Source organism: Phyllostomus discolor, chromosome 12 (assembly GCF_004126475.2).
Source record: "Phyllostomus discolor isolate MPI-MPIP mPhyDis1 chromosome 12, mPhyDis1.pri.v3, whole genome shotgun sequence".
Classification (NCBI taxonomy): domain Eukaryota; kingdom Metazoa; phylum Chordata; class Mammalia; order Chiroptera; family Phyllostomidae; genus Phyllostomus; species Phyllostomus discolor.
In genome coordinates, this window is record NC_040914.2 from 63,421,304 (window position 1) to 63,444,943 (window position 23,640).

Sequence of the window (23,640 nt, forward strand, 5' to 3'; positions counted from 1 at the left end):
TTAATTACTATAAATTAAGTGATATACAATTAATGTGATGCTTTATCACCAATAATTAAGGGAAAAATTGAACTCTTGGCAAAGAATCACAGCAAGATGGTTATTTAAATCCTGAGCCACCATGGTTTCCAGCTACAAAGCACTAGGCTGGGTCTAGTTACGCTAATTTGAGACTAAATGACTAGGGGGTATTGGTGCTTTAAAAACAAACAAAAAAAATGGAGGGAATAGCCCGACTTAAACCAACACCGTGATAATGCTTCAGAAACCCATAAATGATGCCCATGTTTCTATTTTTGTAAAATTTTTAGTTAGGATCATAGTTTGAGTGCTGTTTTTCTAGGAGAATGGCCCGGAGGGATTTTATTTTAATATATACTTTTAAATCCACGATGCTCACCTTACACAGAGCAATTAGTGCAGTGGAGCGTCCCTGATTTGAATCTATGGGAGATTGCTATTAGAGGAGGTCTGAGCGGCCTGGCAAGGTCTGGGTGGCTGTTGGAGAAAAGTGTGTTTATGGACTGTGGTGCTGGCAGGCATGATTTCAATCGGCTTTGACATGTTTAACATAAATGTATAGTGCACCGCTCTTGCTGCATCTGAATAATTCCTACAGGCCCACTGCCTAATTACTGAGGCTGAAAAAAAGCAGGTCGGGCGCATCCTGGCGGAAATCTATTACTAGCCGTCTCCCTCTTCTCCCTGGTGTTCGCAGCTTTGTATAAACAGGGATGCCTTTGTATGAGGAACTTAGTGCCTGAAAGGTAATCTGTGACAGAGAGTGGGAAGGGACTAAGGAAATACTTTAAAAAAGATTTGAATTCATAGAGTCAAAAGGTGGTACATGCTGAGAGGAAGGGTTGTGTGTTAGGAAAAGCACTGGGCTACTGGTCAGAAGCCCAGGGCTTGAGGCGTGACTCTGCTGCTAAAATTAGCCACATGACCTTAGGTCTCTGGACCTCACTTTCCAAATCCGTAAAATAGTAGCTTGGACTACATGGTTTCTTGCAGTTCTAGAACTCCTTAACATTTAATTAGACAGAGTGGACAGTACTGCAGCATCTTGGAGAATATTAACTTCCAAAGTCAGGAAGGCTGGTAACTTTGAAGGATTTCCCCGGTCTGTGGCTGGCTGAGATAGTGTGGATCAAGAGCCTTCACCAAGTCCACATAGGTCCCCGAGGTTCTTTCCGTGAAGGTCAGACAGCACCAAGCCCACCTCTCCCGGCGGGACACCAGAGCACTACATGCTCTCACCTAGCCCTGTTCCTGAGACCTGTCACTCTGTTGCCAGAGCTCTGTGTGGTGAGGACTTCAATGGAGAAGTCCCTGGAGACTCTTGTGGGTGCCTTTGCATGGCTACCCATATCCAGCCCTGCTGTTGGCTGGAAACCAGGCCATTCGCCACAACCACGCCTCTACAGACATCATGCTGGCCTAATTCTGTGTCCTTCCAGCACTTGGTTCCATTGTTCCTCCTCACCGAAAAGTAAATTCCCTTTGCAGAAGGGTGTGTGTGTGAGGGAATGCTGGGCGCCTGGCTTGCACAGCCCCTTTGTGGTTCCTGTTCTTGCCAACGGAAACTGGTCTTGGTTTTACATTTTTGCACACAGATGGGAATTGTGTGGCTATGTCAGCTTTTCCAGAGTCCACTTGTTTTCCTCCCCCACTCAACCCCCATCATCTTTTTTTTTTCCAAGGGCACTTTCAGTATAACTTGGCTGCTTAAAGTCACTGCAGGCAGAATTCTGTCTCACAGTAGAAAACAAACCATTTGAACTATTTTTATGTTGGGAAGCAGAAATAGATATAGGGTGTGGTGCATATCTGGACTGGCCTAAATTCCAGTAATGCAGAGGTCTGGGCTTTGAGAATTTATACGGTAAGTCATACGAGAGATAAGGGACCACAGCAACTGAGCAAATGTTTTCTGTGCAGATATCTAAGTCAGATAGGGGATGCACGGAAAAGTGAGGAGGGGCATCACGTGTAATTTCATAACTATGCCACAGCGTCACAAGAATTATCATCACAGTGTAGATAGAAGGCTGTGAACACGTAGATTAAGGAGCACATCATTTTTCATCACTATGGAAAATACCTTATAGATTTGCATATTATTCTTGCAAAGGGGCCATATTAATCCTCACTTTGTTTCAGTTTTAGCTTTTGTGCTGAAGGGGGAAGCACCTTTACTATTAGAATCATGGTCATGATTTTTTAAAGACACCAGGATGCCTCTCTCATGGGCGAGCAGAGCACTTTCTCTCAGGTGCTCACATGCTTCCTGGGCCCAGCGCTGTCTTTATTCTGAAGGCCAGAGGACTAGGACTCAGAGATGGGAACTCCCAGATGTCAGATTTGTGATCAAACCCCAATTTACCTTATGCATCAGTGGTACAGTCCCCGGATTGTAAGCTGAAGAACACACAGCATACTAGTAGTTTTCTCCTATCATACGGCTGGAGGGGAAAACATGAAAATCCAGTTTCTCTAGTTGTCAGACAGAGTTGTCAGCTCTTTATGGTCAGGGCTGTGTGGCATTCATTCACTTTTTTTTTTTTTTGGAAGGGAAGACTTTATTTTTTTTTTAGAGCAGTTTTAGTTTTACAGTGACATTGAGAGGAAGATAGAGATTTCCCGTTGCCCTCTGCCCCCAGACATGCATAGTCTTCCCCGTGCTCATCTTCACTCACCAGAATGTATATTTTTTACCAAGGGTGAACCTACATGGACACATAACCCCCGACGTCCTTAGTTTACATTCAAGTTCACTCGGTGTATTGTACGTTCTGTGGGTCTGGACAAATGCATAATGACAGGTGTCCATCTTTATAGTGTCATACATACAGAGTGTTTTCACTGCCCTCAACATCTTCTGTGCTTTGCCTGTTCATCTCTCCCCAACCCGGCACTCATTCATTTCTGTAGTCTCCAGCACCTAGAAAGTGCTTAATGCTGTTTAAATGTTTCATTAACAGTCACTTAGTAGAACAGCGTAACCACAAACACTGTCAAGTCCAACTTACTCTAGTTTCCGCTTTTTAGACCTAAAACCCACGGGTTAGTAGGATCACTCCATGTTGATATAGAGGAAAGGCAAACCTAGGGTGTCTGTGCTTGTCTTTAAAACCAGGCCTCTCCCCTCGCCCTACGGTTATATGGCCACACGTGGGCCCATATTATTTTCCAGAGATAGTTCTAAAAATGAAACCCAGCAACAAATGTTTGGGCTTTCACCATGTGCTTGGCTCTGTGGTAGGCTTCATCTGCCTGCTCTCTGTTGCTAGCCTCACAGAAACCCAGTGGGTAGATACTGTTTCCCCACTGACAGGTGAGGAAAGGGAGAGCTCAGTGTAGTCAAGTAAAATGCTTGAGGTCACACAGCCAGGATCTGAATCAAGTTGTGGCCACACTGCAAACCCCTGTGCTTTGTGGGTTAGCCAGGGGCACTGATGCCTTTGTACAGAGAGAACCTGGCCATAGGAGAACCACATGTGAAAACATCAGTTCTTGAGGTGTCCCTAAAGGTGCGCTAGTGCACAGCCACCCCCCAACACAGATCGCTTGTCCTAGGCCCCTGGGGCGCTCCGGGCAAACTGTGCATAGACTCAGTGGAGACGGAGAGAAACATCAATGCAAACATGGGTCAGTGTGGGGTTTCCCGCTCTCTATACTGCACACAATTCCAAGAGGAGATATTTACTGTCTTTTGGTAGCATTAAACCTCCGGGAGAGTGGAGAGGCACTCCCATTTTCCAGCCTCAGGGAGGCCTGAGATGTCTTTCCTCCCCAGATACCGTCCCACACTCCGGACTAGAGAAGAGAGGTCCTGGGTGGACCGCTGGGAAAGGGGGTTTGTTACGGGCAGTGTTAAGGGCACTGTGAAGTTAAGTTCAGAGTGCTGTGTGCCTTGTCACCATGCTGGACCCAGATTTTATGTTTGTTTTCACAAGTTCAGTTTCACTCTTAAAATTCAGTAAGTTTCTTAGAAAGATAGATTTAGAATGGAGAAAAAACTAGAAGAGTACATTCCAATCTCTGGGAACCTGCCCTGTGTTAAGGCTCAGAGATCCTAACTAACCTAATTAATGTTTGATTCAACGGGAGCTGGACGAGCTTCTGTTGATTAACTTTGGCCTGGTCCCAGAATGACCTGCCTTGCCCCTTTTTTTGACCTACATCTGGCACCTCTGGACTTTTTCTTCTGTCAGTTCAAGTGTCTCCAAGGTCCTTCCCATTCTGGTGTTCTCCAAGTCCACAATTGTCACAATATTGTAATTAAGCCAAAGGGTGGAGAGAGAATGCAGGCCCTGATGCACCACCACCACCACCACCACCCCCCACCACCCCGCGGGGCCAAGCATGCTCACAGCGCACTGTGAATGCAGCCGCAGACAGTCACACAGCTCAGCAGGCTCTGCCCGGGGAAGAGTGGATGTGTGGGGAGAACTGACAAGTGGCCCAAGGCGGGCAGGCTGACTCGATAAGTGAGAAGTCAGGCCTTGGCCCCTTTTGGCACCCAGCTCCTGGCACAAGCTGGGCTTGTGGTGGCAGCCCAATGTCTAGAAGTTATTCAAGAGACCATCAGCCAATGCTGGTCTCAATGAGGTGGTGGCTGGTGGCTCTGTTTTGACTGGTGGCTCATTCAGAAACCTGACACAGAGGGAGCAAGGTATCTTGAAATTGAATTGTGGGACAGCTTTTTGGGAGCTCAAATCAGTGTAGTTAAGCAGCCTTATGCATATTTCAACAAGGAATTAGTGCAACAGATTGATGCCTCTGATGTAGGGCTTAGCACTCTTTTCTCCCCAAAGATGCAGAGCAGGCAGCTGGAGCCACCAGTCAGCATGGCCCCACCGCTCCACCTTGAGGCTGCTGCCTGGAGAGCAGAGGCCCCAAGCATGGCATGGCCCCCCACTCCCAAGCAGCTGCTGAGTGCCCGCAGGGGCTAGTGTGCATCTCTGCATCCTTCCCAAGGCTAAAGCACAGGCTGGGATGGCCTGCAGGTGCCAAGACATGGGAAGACAGCACTGAAAAGGCACTTCTCCTTCTGCAAAGTGGAAAGAGCTTGTAGGTATTTGCCCTCTTTTCACAGAGGTCCCCTTAGACATGTGGAGAAACCAAGACTTCCGTAAGTAAGGCAGCCTGTTGTTATTCTGGATAGAGAACAGGTGGGGGTTATTCCTTCTGGATTTCTTTGAACCGTGTCTGTGTTTGTTTTAGATTTGGCAGGTTCCCTACAGGACATTTGGCCTGAGAGAGAAACATCTACCTTTGAGAGCAGGTCTGGCTTTTGTCCCTGAGTGTAGGGGTAAGAATGTTGTGTTGGCAAGAATCATTTGAAAGTGGACGGGCAGATCTGCCCATACCTGCCAGGCCTCCTTATTTAATTCTAGTCCAACCACTAAGTGATTTGGTTCCTACCAGTTACAGAAAGCTTCGGCTCTGACAGAGGTTCTCAGAGTGTGGTCCCTGGACCAGGACACCACCTAGGCACTCACTAGAAATGCAGATTCTATTCTAGGAAATGACCCATGATCTGTGTTTTAACAAACTCTGCAGGGGATTTCTGACTGCACTTGAGTTTGAGAATCTTAGGGCTGGGATCTCCGTGACATGCAGGAGGCCTGGAGACCTATTTTTCCTGTAAACTAGAGTCCGCAGCCCCTGCTGGGTACGAGAGGTTGAGCTGACGGTGAAGTGCCTAGGAGCACAAGGCCTGGGTCTGGTAGTTGTAACCCTGGACGGCAGGACTGGGAGTGGGAGACAGCTGGTCAGAGAAGTAGAGCCACAGTGAACAATGGTCGGAGACCTAGAAGTCTTTGTCCAAACACTGCTTAAAAAGTTAACACCTGGCTGAAGGGGATACAGGACCTCTATGTACTATTTTTACAACTTCCTTTGACTCTATAAATATTTCCAAATACAAAGCAGAAAACAATAACAACGCCACCTCAGAGCTTCTGAATTTTCAAAGCGCTGGCCTGTGCAGCCACCTTTGACGTGGAGGAGGAGAACAGGGAGGCGCTGCCCGGAGGGCCAGTTACCGCCGTCTGCAGTAGAACTTGGTTTTCTTTGAAATCAAAACAGGAAGACATGTCTGAAAAGCTGGTGAGAACCGTATGTCTTGCTCCACATAGCGAGGCATATTCTTCTGCTTTTTGAGTAGGTGGTTGTACTTCAAAATGCTTTCTAGAGATACACAGGCGCAGCATAGCTTGCAGGTGCCGAGAATGGGACTCTGCTCTTCACAGACGGTTCCTCACCTCACTGGCTGCCCTGTGAGGCGGACTGCACACTGTGCTGGGAAGGGGGAGCCCCTGCTGCTTTTCGTCCAAGGCGTGAAGACCACCCGCCGGGCGGACAGCGCATGCCTGCCTCTGCTTCCCACGAGTTCCCAGATTCCTCTTTGAAACATCTCTAAGGGCCTGATGGGAGGCAGAAGGACACCCTGCATGTTTAAAGACCAAGTTGGCAGCAAAGCTGGCCTCTGTGTTGGGGGGGAAAGAGAATTTAGCCGGCACTGTGGCCACTTATCAAGTGCAGTTGCTCCACGGAAGATGCAGGAGGAAACCCTAGCCTCGCCTTTGGGGAGGGCACTGCAACAAATGCCAAGAGCAGCTCCACTTTCAACGACAGTATGAAGATCACAAAGTCCAGCCACAGATGACCCTCTGAGAACAAGGCATCTCTGCTGTCCGCAAGGAGTCTGAGGCCCCTGAGAAGCTGAGGGAGACGGGCTGTGGAAGGAGCATACTGCACCTTTCATTTCACTATTATTATGAGTTGAAGGACCATTTTCAGACCCAGTGAAGCTTCCATGTCTAGTGTGCTGGGGTAGTTGTCCCAACTCAGATATCATGTATGGAGTTGTATGAATTTTTTCCTCCTTAGCCAATGGAGATAGATCAAAGATTGCTGTAAATTTCTGGGGCAGGTGGCAAGCTGGTTTACGGACACAAGGCGATGAGAACCTCTGGCTTACGGAAAGTAGCATGAATTAATAATCATTTAATTGGCTCCTCCATTATGTTGCTGGTTTGGGAGATGGAAGTTTAGATGGAGGGGCTGTCAGTGGTGCTTTAGCTAAGAGTCTGATGGTTGAAAAGTGGGGGGGGGGGGGGCTGCCCTTGGCCTCTCCACAAGGATTAAATGTCAGGCAGCATCCCAGGCCCTCAGTGGGCTCACCTCGGGGGCCCCGAAAGGCAGAGGTTCCGCACTTGAGTGAATACCTGCTCCAAGTGCCACTCCACCATGAAGAGAGGAAATGCAGAAGAAATTTCCTAGCAACTTGGGCAGCTCAGCATATCCCCGGGATCTCCCCGAGGGAGGTCTCTGCCCAGAGGGAGGCTGGCGCAGGAGGCCTACCGTGCCCATAGTGCACCATCCGTGTGCCGAGTCATGAGAACACCTGCCCATGAAACAAGCTGAATCTACCAGCGCTTGTGGTGTTCTTGGAGGGCAAGTCAATGTCTTGGCTAATGATTAGGGAAAGCTAAAAACTGGGCACCTAAAGCTCCCACTTCTACTTTGTTTCCATTTTCAGGTTTCTTTTTCATGAAGCAGTAGCCCCATGTCTAACCTGCCTTCAGAGTTGTACTGACTCGGTCAACAGATGAGAAGTGAGGCCTGTGTTGGCATTAAGTCCACTGGCCGTCAGTGGTATTACGAGGACAACTTGGAAGTTTTCTGTTGCCAAGATTTCAGTGACGCAGATGTTAATTTTTTAGTGGAGATCTGCACTGGATGAGAATTCCTTCTAGGAAGAGTGGTTTATCAGGTGAAGTTACAGGGCTGTGATTCTACCACACTTGGCCACTTTCTAAGACCCCTAAATTATTCTCTTCTTCCTTATTCTTTAAAGTAGGCTTGTTTAGTAAGCACATTATTCTATGTGCTTAGAGCACAATGAAACCATTTCTTGAAAATTGCAAACAGAATTTGCATGAATTCAGATTGGCCCTCTTCCCTTCCCTACTCCCTCTAATTAGTATGTGAGGAGGGGTAACATCCTAAATAAATATTTTTCGAGGTTAAACACTTCTCAAACAAATATGTTAAAAACAAAAGATAATCTGGAACTTGATATTTCTGTGCAGAAACGATTTTTTCACCCCTGAGGAAGCCATAAGTTGACTACTGTATTTCCCTTTGAAATGAAATTCTTTCTCCTAGAACGTGGAGGAACCTAAGAGAATGAGGTTGGAGAGTCACGAAGCAGGTTTGCCTGTCGTCTTCGTCAGCTGTAGTTTCAGGGGAAACAGTGGCTCTCAGCCCAGAAAGCCAACCTGGAGTTTTCTGTACTCCATGGCAAGGACGGGCCCGTCCCTTCTGTGCCCATCAGTGCATTGGATAAGGCAACCCTAACTCCTAACAAGTTGAGCAAGTGCTTTTTCACTCCGTGTCAAGTGTGAGTGGCAAGGAATCCACAGCTCACGTCCTGTCGGGTTCTGGTAGGGGTTTGACCCAGCATTCCACTGTCACAAATACCACTTGCCTGGCTTTATGGAGTATGTAATCTATAGTGCATGCACTCACGTGGTTCCTTGCCACATTTTTATCCCCTTTGAAGTGCCAGGAGCCCAGCATGTTGTCTGTGGAAGATTCATTGGGATTTAACACATACTTTCGAATGACATAGCTGCCAAAATGAGAAAAATTGCTTTAACCAGCAAAGTAAAAAATACCACCTGATGTTTTTACACAGTATGGATCCAAATATCAGGCACAGACAAGTCGAATTTAAATGTTAAGCTATTTAATTCAGGGGTGTCCAACCCATGGGCTACATGTGACCCAGGATGGCTATGAATGCGGCCCAACATAAAATCATAAATTTGCTTAAAATGTGAGATTGTTTTGTGCTTACGTGTCACAACGTATTTAAAGTGTGGCTCAAGACAACTTTTCTTCCAGTGTGGTCCAAAGACACCAAAAGGTTGGACGGTTCTGAAATTTTAATCATAATATTAAAAATAATAGTCCTGCCCTGGCTGGCATAGCTCAGTGGATTGAGCGCGGGCTGCAAGCCAAAGCATCGCAGGTTTGATTCCCAGTCAGGGTACATGCCTGGGTTGCAGGCCATGACCCCCAGCAACCGTACATTGATGTTTCTCTCTTTCTCTCTCTAAAAATAAATAAATAAATAAATAAATAAGTAATAGTCCTGGCTAGTGTGGCTCAGTGGGTCAGGTATTGTCCTGAGATGTCAAGGTCACGGTTTGATTCCTGGTCAGGGCACATGCCTGGGTTATGACCCAGGTTCCTGGATGGGGGCACACAAGAGGAATCAGTTGATGTCGATGTTTCTCTCACTCATCAATGTTTCTCACCCTTTCATTCTCCCTCCCTTCCCCACTCTCTTTTAAAAAATAACTAAACAAAATATTTTTAAAAAGTAGAACTAGGTAACGAGTAACAAACTTAGAAAATAGGGAAGTAGTTCACGACGCTATCACCTGCATACATCATCTTCTAGTCTTTTATATAACTGTATCCCAGTGTGACGCATATTTTATCTTTTCTTTCTGATTTACATTCTCAGAGACTTCCATATTGCTTCATAGCTTTCATTTTTAATGTCTTCTACTACCCAGTGGAGTGGCTATGGCATTATTTACTTAACTGTGTAAGAGGTCTACACTGTTTCCAGTTCATTTCGTCTTTATTGGGAAAACCAGCATAGGTTGTCATCCTTCGAGTCATTTCCATTTCAATGCCAGTAGAAACCCAAATTTCCAGGCACTGTGTAAACTGTGGCTTGCCTCTGGAGGGCATCTACTTGCATTTCACTAATGTGATGTCATGGTGGCTTACAGTGACCAGTAATTGATTTTTTAAATAATGTTTTCAAGACTGTGACATCTCTCCTAGCATTTAAGTCAAAGTTTAGTAAAGTCTTCAAAGCAGAAAACCACAGTGCCTTCTCTCGCTTGGTACCCGAACCACCTCATTTACTCATGGCTACAATGTATGCTGGTGACAGAACTGATGTAGAACTTGATTTTGAGACTCTGGCCCTTTTGAAGTTGTTCAGAGAGAAAAAGCTTGAGAAAACCTGACTGCCTGGCCTCGAGTCAACCCTCACCCAGCAGGCCGATGGAGAACTTGCACAACTGTGTGTCTGTAGAAACTGTGTGAAGACTTAAGTACCACGTCTTGATGTGGATTGACACTTTAATGTCTGAGGTCCAGCTAGGAGGGGGCCTGTCAACCTGGGCAAGTCGTAGGAGCAGTCCCCACATCACCCAGGGAAATGGAGGGTAAGTGGGTGTTAACAGCATCTGTTATAAGAGTGGCATGGCTTTCTCTTAGAGAAGGAGCTAGGGAGCTGCAGGTGGCCAGTGTCCGGGTCTAGGCAGATCTGATCTAATACAAATGCCGGTCGTCTGGGGTGAAAAGGAGATGAACCCCAGAAGTTTTTTCATCACTAGATGCACTAGATGTAGCATTTCATACGACAGCAGGGCTGTTGTGTTACTAGGGAGAAAGAGGAATGAGTGAGCGATTTTATTTTTTAAAATGCTTTACAAGGACTCCTTAGCTCAAGCTTACAAAGGAAGCTTTAGAATCCAGAGCAGTTTGAGAGTTTGAAAAAAAAAAAAGTAATAAAAGTTCCCCTCTCCATGCCGGGGGAAAGAATAGTGGATTCTGAAACCAGAATTCTCACCTCTGCAACCTCATCCCAATTCATCTTGCGCTCAGCACTGAAGGAAGAGGGTGGACTCTTTGGTCCTATGAGGAAGCTAATGCCGCACTGGGTTACACTGTGTTTGCTTTTCAGCTCCGAGGGAGTGAGATGAGTGGGGTGGTGTCAGCCTCTGTGCCCATTCATTCACACTGCCGAGTAGCTGCACAACTGACAATCATTCTAAAGCGGGGCAGCAGGCAGATCGAGGGCATTTACAAGGCACTGTCGTGGTCCTGTAAAAACAAGTGTTGTTTCGGGTCAGGAAGACTCACGAAAAGACGGGGGTAGGTGTTTGGAACCAAATCTGTATCTTGGTTTGCCGCTATTGGAAACAGGAGCAGGTAGTGGCTCTTTCGTAACCCTATGCCCTGGCCCTAACCCAGTGTCTCCAGGTCACAGATGGAAATAGCGAAGGCGAACAGATGACCGTAACAAATAAGCATCTAAAGTACCACCTAAAGAAACCCCATCTTTAAGATGCCTTTGAGTAATAAATATATAGAAGATAACCAGTAAGAAAAATGAAATGATGGAGCTTAAGTCCCTGGAACGTTAATTAAAGAGTCCTGTTGTGGGAGTGTTCAGGCAGGGGCCCAGTACACGGTGAGGTCTAAACCCTGAAACACACGGGGTTCCGCAGGATCAGGTCTGTGGGGGCCAGGAGATGGGAAGTGGGCCATGGGGGAACCGGTCTAGAATGTTACAGCACCTAGTTAATCGGCAGCCAGTCCATCACATTAAATACCCAGCCGTCATGTATTACCTTTCAAGTGAAAATGAATAACTCCCATTAAGAGCAAAATGGGTTTGAAGTCGATTCGAGACAGATTAAAGTACTGTTATGAATGTGTGTGTTGGGAGGAGGAGAGGTCTGTGTGTAATATGCTTGTCCTTGTACTTTTTAAATAATAGATGTCCTACAAACTTATGTAGACCAGGTTACCAAGATACTGGGGTTAAAGGTCACAAGATGTGCATTCACGGAAGAGCATCAACTTCCTGGAATATTTCCTGCGTTTAGCAATTTTTTTTCAAAATTATTTTGTGGCCTTATGATTTTAATGAATAAAATTGATTTTCTAAAATTGTTTATTAAAGCACACATCTGGAATGACAGCATCTTGGTATCTACATCAGAAAACATTTCAAAGCTGAGCAGAGAGTGGAAACACTTTCTGGATACCTGGACTGGGTGAAAAAGAAAGCAGTAAAATTAGGCTTTCAAAACTGGTGAGTCCAGTTGTTTTCCAGTGAGGTCACACATTTTCCCACTACCATTCTTCAGGATTTTTTTTCTTGTCGCTTTTTGCAGAATTCTAAAAAATGGAGTTCTGCATCCAAAACCAGTGAGAAAGCCAGCCCTCAGACGCAGGCCAGGTTTCAGAGTGACCAAATCCAGCCGTGGTGGGGCTTGCATTAACCCCAGAGGAGGCCTGCTTTCTCCTGGTGAAAGCCTGAGCCCAGCTATATACTCATCAGAGTCTTCCCGATTCCTTCTTATGCTTTAGAGAACTCCTTCCACCAGCACTTTCATCCCCACTGTTTGCTACCAAAGACTCATGTGACTCTCTTCATTAATTACTGTTGTGTGTTTTTTGGTGGAGTGGAATGTGCAGGACATGATTTAGGCAAGCAGATGGGAAATGTCCCACCTTTTACCACTCACTTTGAATAAACTTTTGTGTCTGGAGCATAGGCTACATCAACAGTTTTCAGCTGGTGTGGTACAGGGCTTTTTAAAACATGCAGTACCTGACTGTTTAGTTGGGGGGGGGCACTGACTTCTTTTCCCTTAGGTTGTCAAATTAAAAATTGACAACAGCAAACACAATAGCCATCCAATATGAATGAATCAAAATTATACCTATTTTTTTGTCAGATCGGCAAGAAATACAGTGTATCTTTTGGTGTGCCACAGAATTTTAGTAATTAGTTTATGTGCACCATGAGATGAAAAAGGTTGAAAATTGCTGAGCTAGATTATAAGTTAGATTCATGCCCTGCCTTGTTCTGCCTTCACTTACTTCTTCCCCAAAAGCAACTTGCTGAACTCAAACTTGATTTTTCTCCCCACAGATGGGATGGGGCAAAAGTAGGTTTACAGTTGTGAATATGTGAAATAAATATTATTTATTAATTATTGTATTGTTTTCCACACGAACAATAGTAAACCTACTTTTGCTGCACCCTGTATTTGTATGCAGACATCTGTGTGAACTGTTCTCGGGTCACATTTATCAATGTCTGCTGTGCTGTGCTGTGGCTCTCCGGGCCGGGGCAGTAAAGTTGGGAGCACGTAGCCTGTTACCTCCGTGAAGACAGACTGTGTCTGGTACTCAGGCTGACGAGTGGTTCTGGCGAAGCAGTTGGTGAGACCCTCCCACCTACCCTGCGCCTACGAGACAGCAGGTTGTGTCTTGATTGGAAGAGGTCAGAAAAGACTGAATGAACTGAGCTTGAGCCAACTTAGCCTTGTTTTCTTTACCTTTTTCCCTTAGTGTTTGGTTGTTAAAGGAATGACAGAAAATTCTTGGGGGAAGAAAGAAACACTTGCATCTTTTCCAACGTGCTGGATAAGTCAGTCTAGATGTTCATCCTGCTTGAATTTTGATGTTTCAAGAAAATTCTGTGCTATAAATGAATGTTGATTTTCACCCAACACAAAGCCTTTGGGAGCTGGCCTGGTCTGGCTGCTGTATTGCATCTTCTGCTTTTTCTTCCAGCATCGTCCAGCCAAGCAGAAAAGGAGCTGACAGATTCTCCTGCAACCTCCAAGCGCATCTCCTTCCCAGGTAGCTCAGAGTCTCCTCTCTCTTCGAAGCGACCAAAAACATCAGAGGAGACTAAAGCAGAGCAGGTGAGTCAGGAAGGGGCTCAGCCGGAGGGGGGGAGTGTTTCAGACACAGCTGGGGAATGAACTCTTGGGTTGGTGGGCTTGGAGCTGACACGGTTATCAGTGGGAACTGAAGATTAAGCCAGAAGGATGGGTGTGTTCCCCACAGATGTACCAGTGTCCCTACTGCAAGTACAGCAATGCCGACGTCAACCGGCTCCGGGTGCATGCCATGACGCAGCACTCAGTGCAGCCCATGCTTCGCTGCCCCCTGTGCCAGGACATGCTCAACAACAAGATCCACCTCCAGCTGCACCTCACCCACCTCCACAGCGTGGCACCTGACTGCGTGGAGAAGCTCATTATGACGGTAAGGCACAGGAGCAGGACCCTGTGGCTCTTCTTTCCCCAAGGGTCAAAGGTGATGCAATAGCAGGGACAAGGTAACGTGTTGTTGGATGAGAAAGCCAGTATAGAGCTGGAAATGTCAGAAATGGTCCTGGTTCTGTGACCTTTGTTCTACTGTGCCGGCCTTAGACTTGGCATGACCGTGGCATGGCTGTGGCCCAAAGGGCTAAGTATGTATGTGTTTCTCAACCTCCTTTATTATCATCTCTCCGAGGGATATAGAGGCCTAGACAGCTAATCATTTATATGAAGAAATTATTGTTATAGAGTCTCCAAATCTTTATTGAGTAGTCATGCTCTATACTGCTTTTATATTCATTTTGTTTCATTTCATCCTCACAAAAGACTCTGACACATTTATGTGAATAGCTGAGGAAACTGAGGCTCAGAGAAGTTAACTGACTTGATGTCCCTTGCAAGTGGCAGATTTGAGAATTGAACTCATATTTTCTGACTCTAGGCGTGTAGCTCTGTAACATGGGCATTTCTCCAGAGGACACTGTTATTCTCAAAGCAAAATGGTCATTTGGACAGCGCATGCTGATTCATTAATGAGGGCTTTGCATTGTGAACATGATGTTGCTAGCTCTGCAGGTTATGAAAGTATGGCTCTAAGTGGCCTCTATAAACTTGGCCCAAAAAGTTAGTATAACGGTTAAAATCTAATCATGATGTGAAAACTTTTCAAAATTGTATGAGTGACACTAATGTTCTGCTTTCTGTCTGTGCTGGGGCTGCTGTGAAAGCCGTTTTCTGATCACTAGAGGAAAACCACCAAGGGGAACTAGTCTTACCTCTCACTGATTTCAACAGTGGAGTAACAAGAAGTTAGTTTGGTGGCTTTTTTGTGTGAAGATTCCCAGAGACGTAGTCTCTTCAGAATTCCACAGTGGAACACTCAAGTCACAGACATGTACCCTCTAGGTATTTCCCATTCCATTTGGTTTTGCGAAATTAATGAATAATGTTGTACGCGATGTTAGTCGCGAGGACTGCATCATTGGCGATGCGTTAAGAGAATGTTAGCAGCCAATAGGAAACTCAAAGGTGACCTAGCATGAGTTTCATCTTGGAGTTCTTTCAAGTGTAAATTCACCTTCCATGGGTATTTTCAAATAGACGGTGAACATTGTTGAAAGTTCCTCTGTAAGTGGAAACCTCCTCCTGTGGGTGGGTGGGTGGGCTCTGTAGATGTAACAGGTCCCCTTGGCATTCTTACCAGTCTTGGAAACAGCTCAACAAGGGGGATTTCCTCAGGCCTCATTACGCTTCCCACTGATGGCCTGCGACCATGGGCGCCCGAAGCAACAGAAAGGTAGGTGGGGAGGGAAGCATTTTCAATATGTAATTACATTTTCCTTTTACTTGGGTGGTTATTTTTTGTTTCATATAAATCTGGTCTACTATTTGTGGGCCTATAATGATCTGTGTGATGGTAAGTTCTTTTATAATTTATATTCTGCTTCCTAGAGATATATATTTCAAATGTCCATTATTTGTCATATTTTTGTAACAGCAATAGTAAGGTACATTTCAAGCAATGAGTATATGGTGGTCATTATGAACCTTCTTAGTTTACCAACAGTCTTCAAAGGCAGGGTTTTACTGCTGTTTGCTTGTGTACCGATCCCTAAAATATTTCTGAGTGTTACCCACTAACTAGCACCTTCTCAACCAGTGGTTGTCAGGCTTTTTGGAGACTGATGGAAATGATTCAGTAGCCTTACTGGGTCATTCTATGCACACTGAAGTTTGACAACCACTCTTAAGACCTCCATCAAGTATCATGCATACACAAAATTGTCTGTACAATGGCAGGAAGCATACGGACACCCTAAAATTCACCCATGGAACCAAGCTAATAAACCCTGTTCTAGAAGAATCTCTGACAACATAATTATATAGGGGAAACATGGTCCCTAAAGGGGCTGTACTTGGCACCTTGTATCGAAATCCCTGTGCACTTCATCTTCCCATGGCAGACAATGGACATGTTTTCTAGACATTTCTGAAAAGTGTGGAAATTGTAGGAAATGTGATAATAGAAGTCAATTTCCTGGGACCAAGAGGAAGTTAATGGATTCAGAAATAAAGTTGAAAGTTGTGGAAAATATAATCCTATAAGGGTTTTACTCTGTACTGGTTTGGTACTCTCTCTCTGCATGAGAAGATGGAGTTACTGCAGGGCTGTCAGTACTGAATTGGTTTTTCAAGTTATGAGGCTGGTTTGCATTGGACTGTATGAAGCATTTCCACCTTGATCCTTTAGTTCAGTAGGAAAAGATGAGCAAGCAGGGCTAGACGTGAATTTGTGGCCACACCTCACGGTCAGCCCCCAGAATCCTGCTTCGAGCACTGGATCTTTGTCTCTGCCCCGATGAATCAAAGCAAATGCCACTGTTCTTCCTCTGGAAACTTTGGTGTTAAAATGGAATTTGCATTTGTTACAACTAAATGATTATAATGAACTTGTGGTTAAAATTCTGCCCCTGGAGGGTATTTTACTGTAATTGTATTAGAAAATTGGCCATGGGGAACTATACTATTGGTTAAGCTTTCTGAGGATATATCTGTTTGTTCCTGGCAAAATGGAAAAGGAAACTCTGAAAACAGCATGGTGAGAAATGCCCCTTAAATCAGAGCTCCATTTTCTAAACCATATCATTAAGGAATGAACAATGCATGGTCATTCATCCTCTAAGAAAGTTATATCTGCTTTGTCCCTGAGTGGCTGAATATCAGTAAGAGGAGTGAATCTTCCTTACCAAACAGTTTGACTGAGTTAGCTGCCTTTGGCTGCGGAGCAGGAAGAGCTGGCAAAATCCACTAAATAGACAGTTCCTGGCAGACATCGGGTGTGTCCAGGGTATCTACAGCTATAAATTCTGGTAAATATTTTTTGCTGTCTGGGTCCAAGGTCTCAGGATATGGTTTGAATTGGGTTTCAGTCCCTCTAAAAGTAAATTCCACCCTGATAAATGGAAATAGATTACTTTCCACACAATGTCTTTCCGTTCAGTTGTAAATGGAGAGTGTTTTGAGGAGGCTTCATTTAATAATACCTTATCAGACAGCTTTCAGGAACCTGCAGTGTCTAATATGTCTGTTGCTATGGTAACAGCTGCTTGCTTATGCTCTGCATCTCATATCTGTGTCTTCCATGGGCCCCCTTCTTTTTACTGATGAAGGGGCTTGAAAAATATTCTCCACTGGGAACAATTGAAGCTCTGGCCCTCCACTATGGCAACTGCACCCACAGCACTTCATTCTGCTTGGCCTACTGGAAACCAAGCTCCAAAGGGTGTTTTTACACACGTCATGTGAAAGAAAGAAATCTATAAAGCTTAAAGGCGATGAGACAAGTGCCCCTCCAGACCTGACTGAGCAGCCCGCCCCCAGTGTCAGCTCCACAGAACTCTCACCTGTTTACAGAGACCATAGAGGTTTCAAAACCGTGATGGAGACGTAGGAGCTGCTGCTCTGTGCCCTCATTTCCCCACTCATTTGGGAAAGGAGGATTGAGGACATGGGAGACATGTTTCTAGCCCTAAATGAGAATGGAAAAGACCACCTACCATGCATTTCAGTACTCTTAAATTATTCTAATTGATCACTATCACTCTAAGTGACAGGCCACACAACTGGGATCCTGGAGCATTAATATAGGGAAATTGTCTTTGTTCCGTGATCACTTAACAAAATACAACCTCACAGTGGAGATGGGGATTGACTCCTGAGCAGTCCAGGAACACCTTTTTCTCTAGCCCTTCGTCTGCTGTCCCTTTGGTAGTTCTTAATTATCCTGTTTTGCTTTGTTTGGGGGTTTTTTGTACATGCATAGATTTCTCTGCTCCTGGCCCTTCACTTCACTGCCTGGAGTTGTCTCTTTCTCTCTTGTGGGAGCAGTAGTTTTTCTCCTGTGATCTTTTTTGCAGTCAGTGTTGATGTTTCTCTGGGCTTGGTGTGTGCCTGTGCCTCTTTGAGTCTCTGTAACCCCCCCACACTGGGGCTGTTGGGTGGCCACTGGCCCTGGGGCTGTCACACCCGCCTGGGTCCCAGCTCTCTCACTTTGTCTCCATCTCAGAGTAAGGTAATGAAAATAATCGGGCTTCATTAATTCCAAGCCCTGTGAGATGATAGCCATTTGGAGCCTGTTTGCCAATTAGATGGTCTAAATTAGAAGTGACCTTGGTGTACTGCCATTGCTTGCCTTTCTGAGTCTAATGAAGCTCTTCTCTCCAATTCATTCTCCTTCTCGGCTCCCTTTTCTCTCTCTCTTAACTGTTCATGTGTTTCCTGTTTTCCCGTTCACCTCCTTTTGCAGTCCTTCTCATTCTTCGTTTTTAAAATCTGGTTTAAGGCTATGTTTGTTTCTGGCCCACATGAAAGCTAATGTGGCCCAGCAGTTTTTCTTCCTGGGTCTTATGTTTTTTGTTTTTTCAAGGGAACAACAACCACATAGAAGACATTTTAGAAAGGAAGCAAGACAAAGAGAAACTAGGCCCTCTAGATTCTTTGGTCCAGTGTCCAGCCTGGCACATTTGGAAGGTGCTGAAGGAAGGGGAAAAAACCCTCTGAAACTCTGCGGCCAAGAGGCTGCGTTAGTGTAGAGACTGCCTAGCAGGCCCCAGAGGCCATCTAGGTGTGGGAGAGGACGTGAGCAGCTGGCCTCTTACTGGAGCTTTAGACAAACCACTGGCTAGAATGCCCAGCTCCGGAAGCAGGTGGGTTTTAACTTCATGCTCAGATTTTTCAAATAGAACCAGTACTTCATTCATAGAGACTGGCCAGGTCTGTACCAGGAAGGCCTGGGCCCAAGACTTCCCCCAACCCTACCTCTGTCTGAAGTTCTTCCTTCTGTTAATTGGACAGAAAAGTGAAGAATTTGAGGCTTCTTTGGGAAACTAGGTTTTGGCAAGTCTATACTTGGAAAGCGAAACTTTCAGAAAGAAGCCCCACTTAGGTGAGCAATGCCAAGGCTGTGGGGATGAGACTCTCAGAAAAACCAGGTTCCATACTTTTTCTAAGAAAATCTCTTTGCTGTCCAGCATGTGGGACTCATTGGTTGCACTTAGCTAACTAACCTCAGACAATGGCCTTGAGAGTGAATTTGCATGAACAGCTCTCTAAGAACTCAGCAAAGCATATACCCCGTGGCTGCTCAGGGTGTTGTATTTCGTTGCTCTGCATCCATGACCTGGAGAAAGCAAGGAGAGTGGAGAGCTCCTTTTGATTACAACTTGTTCTACCAAGGAAGAAGAAACATTGGTGGCCTCTACCAACTGTCACAGTGGGGACTGGACCCATATCTGAACCTCTGGGTTTTATAAGGTGTGTTCTTGGGGCTTCAGGGTCCACTGACCTCATAGAAATTTGAAAGGCATTAAATCAAAATCATAAATATAATGGTAAACTGAAGAGGAAGTAGAAACTAGGCATTTATGAACCCATGTCACCTCTCCTAGTATTCAAGAGCAATTAACTTGAGTCCCTGGATTTTCTCCTAGGCAGCCTATGATTTCCTGAAGTTATCTACAATAGTCCGTGTGTGAAAGTATTTTTCTAGTAGTCTACAACTTTGATCAAATTTTCTAAAGATTGTGTGATCTCTAAAAGGTTAATTGTTCTAGACTGTGAGCTTCTTGGGCACAGGGACCTGTGCAGTATTTAGTGAATGATGGTCACATGAGTGGGTGAGGAGAGAGTCACACGAGGCCCTTGCTTTTCAACAACTAAGTTGTTCTGGCATTGCTTAAGCTTGTTGAAGACTTCTAGTGTCAGTGTGGAACGCTTCTGTTTCCATGGTTATATATGAGAATTTCAGCATCAGAACAGATCTCCACATTTCTCTTGTTACACATGAGACCTGTTTACTTGTCAAAAAGATTAGAGTTGCTGTTTGTTTTCAAACTTTCCGCACCCCAGCTCAGTTGATGGTTCCATCCTCCATTCCCATCAACTCTGCACACTCTGGAAGGAATGAAGTTGACTCACCAGGGAGGGAGGAACACGTGTGATATCGGGCCTCCAGACCTGTAAGTCCTGCCCCGTATGTGTTTAAGTAATTACTTTTATCTACCGCCATCTTCAGGGATATTAGCATAATCTCAGATCACCTGTCCTAATAGGTTAATAAGATCACTATAGAATTGCCCATTGTATGGCCAAGGCCAATCTTGAGAAATCCAAATTCTGGGGGATTAATAGGTCAAATTAATTGGATTTTTTTAACAGAAAAACTTTATTTTACTTTTGGTTAAAAATCTGTTTTAATAGTCTCGGGTCCCCTCTATACATTAGTGGGTAGAATATCAGGACATAATTGAACATATTCAATGTTTATTGGCATACAGATTATTAGAAAAGTCAATCTATATGAATGGTGGAGTCGATGTAAAAAATGTAGGTGTTTGGACTTACTGTGTACTGTTGTCTGGCCAAACCTAAAACTTTCTGTTTGGCTTTGAGTCTGTGGGTGGAGTGGGAGAGCAGGCAGAGGGAGATGTGTGCATGCGTGTGTTCTCTGTCCTGATGGCAGGGTTCAGTTAGTTGAGGGCCTCTGAGGTTTGGACACATTTGGGATGGCTTTGGTTACACTCTAGACAGGTTCTGTCCTCTCAGAAACCCACATGCTCCAGTGGCCCCAGTGAAAGAAAAGGTCTTTACACAACTGTGCTCAGCAATTAAATGATTGCCTTTCTGACTGACTTCCAGCTCTCCATCAGAGACTGTGGCTGGGATAGTCTGAACTTTACACACAATTGGAAAACGAGGGGGTGGGCCAAGGTAGGTAAATGTTGAAGAGATTCTGCATTTGGCCAACTGTCCTCCTCTTCAGTGAACAGAACTCAGTGAGCTGTTGGCAGGACTGAACTTAGGGCTTACAAACAAGCACGCAAACTCTAAGGAAAGCTTTGGGAACTGGTAGGAGAGGGAAGAACGGACACAGGCACAGGAGGGCGTGAGTGTCCAAGAGCTGGCATGGGGCCCGCCATAGCACATGCAGCAAGGAGGCTTCCATTCTCAACCCCACTGTTCAGACACATGCGCAGAGAGACCCCACCAGCATTTCTAGATCCTTAGGATTCCCTTTAGGGATATTCCTTTTTGCCTTCTGAGAATTTCTCGCTCATTAAAATTTTATGTACCAAGGCTTTTTTTCTTCTCAGGGAGGGGTTGGGTATACTATAGATGAGACGATGCAGGTAGATAAAAGTAATTACTTCAACACATATGGGGCAAGACTTACAGGTTTGGAGGCCCAGATTAAGATGCAGAGGAGCATGTGAGGTTGATGATTATATTTCGGGGAGAGTTAATTGATGGAAGGTGAAGGCAGACAAAGAACCGCTGCTTACTGCCTTCTTGAATCCCAATCAGGAATTATGATTAAAGTCGCAGGGAGACAACAGAGGGCTGATGAATTGGTGTCTTTTTTTTTTCTTTTTTGCCGTCATTCACACTTGATTGACTTCAACCTTTCAAGTGCAAAAGTCTCTCTTTTCCATTATTATTCATAGCCATCTGAGTTTTTCTAATTAAAGTGTATGAAAACAATTACTGATCCGTCGTACTGAGTCTGTTAGAGGGGATGTCTGCCTTACTGTAATGCGTATAAAAAGCCCACAGTTTTCTATAATGATGTGCAGCTGAGGTGTTAGATAATTTTATTCTTTTTTACTCTGTAGGGCTTTTTTTTAATTTCTCATGATTCATTTTTTATAATTCCGAAAGATCCCAGGAAAGAACTGATCCTGCAGCTACACTGAGAAAGGAGGTGGGAGGGAGTCTTTTTTTCCTTTCCCTTTCTCCTTCTCTTGCCCCCAACCTTGTGCTCCCCCTCAGCTGAGGACTATAAATTAATCCGTGACCTTTCACTTCTTGGACTCCCGCTGGACTCCCCAACCACACTGGTCAGAAATGCTTTCCATTAAAAAGAAAATAGATGGAATGAGTTTGGCAATCTCCACTCCATTCCTAACGATTCATCAACAGCTAGCCTTAACCAGCTGCCGACGAGCTTTGTGTGAAGGTGCAGATGTCTGTGAGAGCAGGAATTCTGGCACGCGTGTTCACGTGCCATGCACCTGCTCTTTGTAAGTATGGGCTTTCTCAGAACTCCTGTGGGTAGTGCCTGTTGCTTAATTTTTGCACCTCCTAGCATCTGGGTTGCCAAAATTATTCTAACACCCTTGAGTGGGTTGGTGTATTACCTTTTTGGTGTTGATGTGGACAGTTGTCTGGGTTTCCTCAAGCAGTTGAGCACATCACTGATGATTCTAATAACACATCAGCAGCTATTTTGAGCATGGCCAGGATCTTAAAACTATTAAAAAGTTATTTAAAATATTTAATTTTGAACAGTAATCGAGAGGTTCCAGTCATTGCAACAAGATATTATCATGATACCTGCATTGTTGATGGAAAAACAATGCCTCCGAGTGGGGCTGGGCACCGTGCAGAAGTGTTCGTGGTGACTGTAGTATCTGTTACTGTAACCTCAAGGTCCATTCATTTCTCAGGCTGTCATCAAACAGGAGATGCTTTCTAGTTCATTGAGGACCATCATTTCCAAGTTCCTTCCCACCCTATAGCTGGCAAAGGGATATTACTAACTTTAAAGCAAAGAACCTTTTCTCTTTCCATTGGACATTGAGGGATGTTTATCACATTAACGTGGAGCAAATGGTAAGCTGTTTGGACAGGCTTCTGACCAGACGGCAGGGAAGCCTAGAGAAATGTCTGAGGATCTGACCTAAAACTACAGTTTGTTTGATCCAGGCTAATTCTGGAACTGCTCTGTTAGGAAACAATGGTCCTGATCAGAGTGGGCTGCACTGGTGTAGAATGCTGTGGGGGCGCCCACTACAGCGGGGACACTGGCTGGAGGTTCCCCCTGATGCTGTGTACGTTGGGCAAAGACTCCAGAAGAAATCCTGGTTTAAGTGAGTCCTAAGAAATGATCATTTGCACTTGATCTCAGCTTGCAAAGGGTTACAAAATGTTGTTTCCTGGAAAATCTGCCAATGTGTCTGTGTGTCCTTAGCCTTCCTTTGTTCTCTTCTCTTCTTACCCTTTCCTTTGCTCTTATTCCCCTCCTCTTCTTGCCTGAATACATTTTGAAAACAGTACTACAATGCTCCCTCTGCTTCAAGATTACAGTGTACTTTACTAGGTATGATTTAATTAGGGCCCTTATTATGTTTTCAGCAGCTTAAGGTGGGCCTTTCAACTTATCTACCTAATTGGTTGCACAAGAAGTTTCACAGCCCATGACAAAACATTGTCAGTGATCAAAGTCAAAATTCTGCATAAAGGAAAAATATTAATAATAAGATTATTCTTCAAGTGTGCACTGCTAATTATGTCCAGAATGTAACCGTAGAAACACTTTTGACTGATGTTAGCTTTGTCTAATAAACATGAATCTTCAGTGAGCTATGAAAAATGACACCTCCAGCTTTACACTGGTGAAGGCTAATTTTGCTTATTAAATAACTTTTGCACATTTCCCTATTTTGTGTCTCTTTCCTCTCCATTTGACTCTCCTCGTCTCTCTGCCTCTCGTTCCTCAGGTGACCACCCCTGAGATGGTGATGCCCAGCAGCATGTTTCTCCCAGCAGCTGTTCCAGACCGAGACGGAGGCTCCAATGTGGAGGAGGCAGGGAAGCAGCCTGGTCAGTGCCATTATTCTAGACCCCT

At 45.0% G+C, this 23,640-nt stretch overlaps 1 protein-coding gene across 1 annotated transcript in view; it reads left to right on the forward strand.

Annotated features, from left to right (window-relative positions):
• ZFHX3 (zinc finger homeobox 3) overlaps positions 1-23,640 on the forward strand; it is a 242,686-nt gene that overhangs the window by 202,191 nt on the left and 16,855 nt on the right. Inside the window, exons 6-8 of the mRNA XM_036012117.1 lie at positions 13,420-13,553; positions 13,699-13,899; positions 23,513-23,615. Of these exons, the coding sequence (XP_035868010.1) occupies positions 13,420-13,553; positions 13,699-13,899; positions 23,513-23,615 (438 nt within the window). The remainder of the gene's footprint in view (positions 1-13,419; positions 13,554-13,698; positions 13,900-23,512; positions 23,616-23,640) is intronic.